The 3,021-nt window shown below is 42.7% G+C and overlaps 1 protein-coding gene across 1 annotated transcript; it reads left to right on the top strand.

Moving 5' to 3' along the window:
- Nucleotides 1–1,111: 1,111 nt before the first annotated feature.
- Nucleotides 1,112–2,439, top strand: LOC123860319 (poly(rC)-binding protein 2-like). Its single transcript, XM_045899059.3, is given in 3 exon segments — nucleotides 1,112–1,231; nucleotides 1,234–1,357; nucleotides 1,359–2,439. Coding segments are annotated over 3 exon segments (1,248 nt in total). The 5' UTR covers nucleotides 1,112–1,188.
- The last annotated feature ends 582 nt before the right edge of the window (nucleotides 2,440–3,021 follow it).

Raw genomic sequence — 3,021 nt, 5'->3', positions numbered from 1 at the left:
AAAAATAATACTTGTAGGAGGAAAAATGGGCAGAAACACACATGCAGTGGGAGACTTTAACATGCATCAGCATTAATATATGACAAAACAGACAAAACAAGGAAATTTACAAAATTTAGAAAAGTGATAATGAATAAATGCAGAAGAATAACAGAATTAGAAAACCACCATTTTAAGATTCCCTAGTGAAATAATGGATCTTGGCAAGGATTATCAATGACTGCTTCAACACATTTGCTAAGTGTTGGCGTAATTCTTTTTAATGAAAGCATCAGTTTGATATCTTCAGAATCCACTGACTCATTTTAATTTTAATGATAGTAGGACAAGCAGACAGTACATTACTCCTAATGTGATGCAACTGAAAGTTTACAGTACACCTATGATGTATTCTTGCCAAAAAGATTTAAAACTGAATTCAATCAAGATTTTGAACCTAACTACTGGTTTACATGAAATACAGAAGATGTAGAAACGTTAAATAATGCCATGAGGATGTAATCAGTCAAATAAAGACTGTAAGAAATTCTGTAGGGCAAACGATCCAATTTATCCCATAAATAAATGTCATGGAAAATAAAGGAAGGGCAACTATTAAAGATTCAAGAGACACATCTACCAAATGCAATATGTGAATTTCTTTTGGATCCCGATATGAATAAATTATTTGTAAAAAGATATTTTAAACAAAAATAATGCTTTAAGAAAGTACAGTGTTAACTATTAATATTGTTAATTACAATCTTATACTGCCTATTTAAAAAGGCAAGAGTATCAACCGAAATACTAACAGAATTCATTAGGAATGTGACTAAATAGAAGATAAAAGTGATACTTTTCATATGGACTATTAATCACTAATAAGGAGCTAAAAATTCTTCATCTGTACAAAAAAGTCCAAAATTCTTGGAAATAATTTTATAATGAAATATGTGAGCTCCCAGACCAGCAGAGGCAGCAGCCGGAGCAGCTGCAGCCTGTGGCCTCCACCCGCCCCGGGGTCGCTTTCCCCCTTCTTCCTCCTCTTCCTCCGCCCACCCAAGGCCTCGCATTCCCAGCGCCCCTGTTGTTCTGCCCTTCCTCTTCCCGCCCACTCCGTCGCCTCCGCCTGCAGTTTTTGGCTCTCACCCCCACCAGTGACCAAAGACTTGACCACTCAAAGTCCAGCTCCCCAGAACACTGCTCGACATGGACATCGGTGTGACCGAAGGTGGATTAAATGTCACTCTCACCTCCGGCTACTTATGCATGGAAAGGAAGTTGGCAGTATCATCAGAAAGAAAGGAGAATCCGTTAAGAAGATGCGTATCAACATCTCAGAAGGGAATTGTCCTGAGAGAATTATCACTTTGGCGGGCCACTAACGCCATCTTCAAAGCCTTCGCTATGATCACTGACAAACTGGAAGAGGACATCAGCAGCTCTATGACCCATAGTACAGCTGCCAGTAGAGCCCCAGTTACCCTGAGGCAGGTGGTCCCTGCTAGTCCGTGTGGCTCTCTCATCGGGAAAGGTGGTTGCAAGATCAAAGAAATACGAGAGAGTACAGGGGCTCAGGTCCAGGTGGCAGGGGATATGCTCCCCAACTCAAGTGAGCGGGCCATCACTATTGCTGGCATTCCGCAATCCATCATTGAGTGTGTGAAACAGATCTGCGGGGTCATGCTGGAGTCCCCCCCAAAGGGCGTGACCATCCCGTACCTGCCCAAGCCGAACAGTTCTCCAGTCATCTTTGCAGGTGGTCAGGCATATACCATTCAAGGACAGTGTGCCGTTCCACAGCCAGATTTGACCAAGCTGCATCAGTTGGCAATGCAACAGTCTCATTTTCCCATGACGCATGGAAACACCAGATTCAGTGGTTTGGATGCATCTGCTCAGACTACTTCTCATGAACTCACCATTCCAAATGATTTGGTTGGCTGCATAATCGGGCGTCAAGGCGCCAAAATCAATGAGATCCGTCAGATGTCTGGGGCGCAGATGAAAACTGCGAACCCAGTGGAAGGATCTATTGATAGGCAGGTTACCATCAATGGATCTGCTGCCAGCGTTAGCCTGGCTCAATATCTAATCAATGTCAGTTTAGAAAACGCTAAACCCTCCTCCCACGTAGCCTCCCTCACGATCCCTGATCACCTCAGTATCAACCTCTCCCAACTCTCCACCCCTTCTTCTTCTTCCTCCTCCACCACCACCCCCTCGCTCGCCGCAGCGGGGACCTCCGACGCACCCTCCAGCCTCCCCAACCCTCTTCCGACCGCCCCTGGTGTCTCCAGTCTGCTTGGCATGAAACCCATCCCTCTTCTCCTGGCTCTAAATGTTGTGTCTGCTGCTAAGGTAGGTACCAGGGCTTCAGCTACCACCACCACCACCTCTGCCGTGCCATGTGTAACTAACAAACTGAAAGGCGAGAAACAGAGATTCTCCCCCTACTGACTGAATATCTTGAGGCACCCCCTCAAGTACTTCTTGGTTTATTTTGTTTTTCTTTGTTAACATTGGTGAGAACTAAACAGTTGTGAGCTTGTGACCGTTTCCTTTTGACTATTTTGGGGCATAACAGGGTGGGGGTGGGGGTAACAGTAACCTGGGGTTAGGGTTAGGCCATTCCATCTGAGTGCCTGTTTCAGAGTCTGACTTGTTGAATTCTTTATCTAGAGCCACATCTTGCTCTTCCTTTTCATTCTGTTACTTTTTTTGGAGCTTTATTCTGCATTGCAATATAACAATGTGTTAGGTTCTGTGTTAATGAATAAAAGCTTCTCCATTTAAATATATATATATATGTGTGTATAAGCAGCTGGAAAACTATAAAACTTATACTGATAGAAACAAATGCTTAAATTGAGAACTAGAGTTTAAATACTCTACTTATACTCTTTTCCATTGCCTTAATAATCATTAAACATTAAATGTGCTTTAGCCCATCTTACCATATATCTTGGTTCTGTATGCTGTTATCAATTTACTAATCAGTAACATATGACAGTTAACTTGATTGTTTATTTTAGTTAAAAT

This window comes from Mirounga angustirostris, unplaced genomic scaffold (genome assembly GCF_029215605.1).
Source record: "Mirounga angustirostris isolate CCGP_5_RB_7025 unplaced genomic scaffold, mMirAng1.0.hap1 SCAF_4, whole genome shotgun sequence".
Taxonomy (NCBI): Eukaryota; Metazoa; Chordata; class Mammalia; order Carnivora; family Phocidae; genus Mirounga; species Mirounga angustirostris.
The sequence above is the reverse complement of the archived record's forward strand: the minus strand, read 5'-3'. Positions and strand labels throughout refer to the sequence as shown.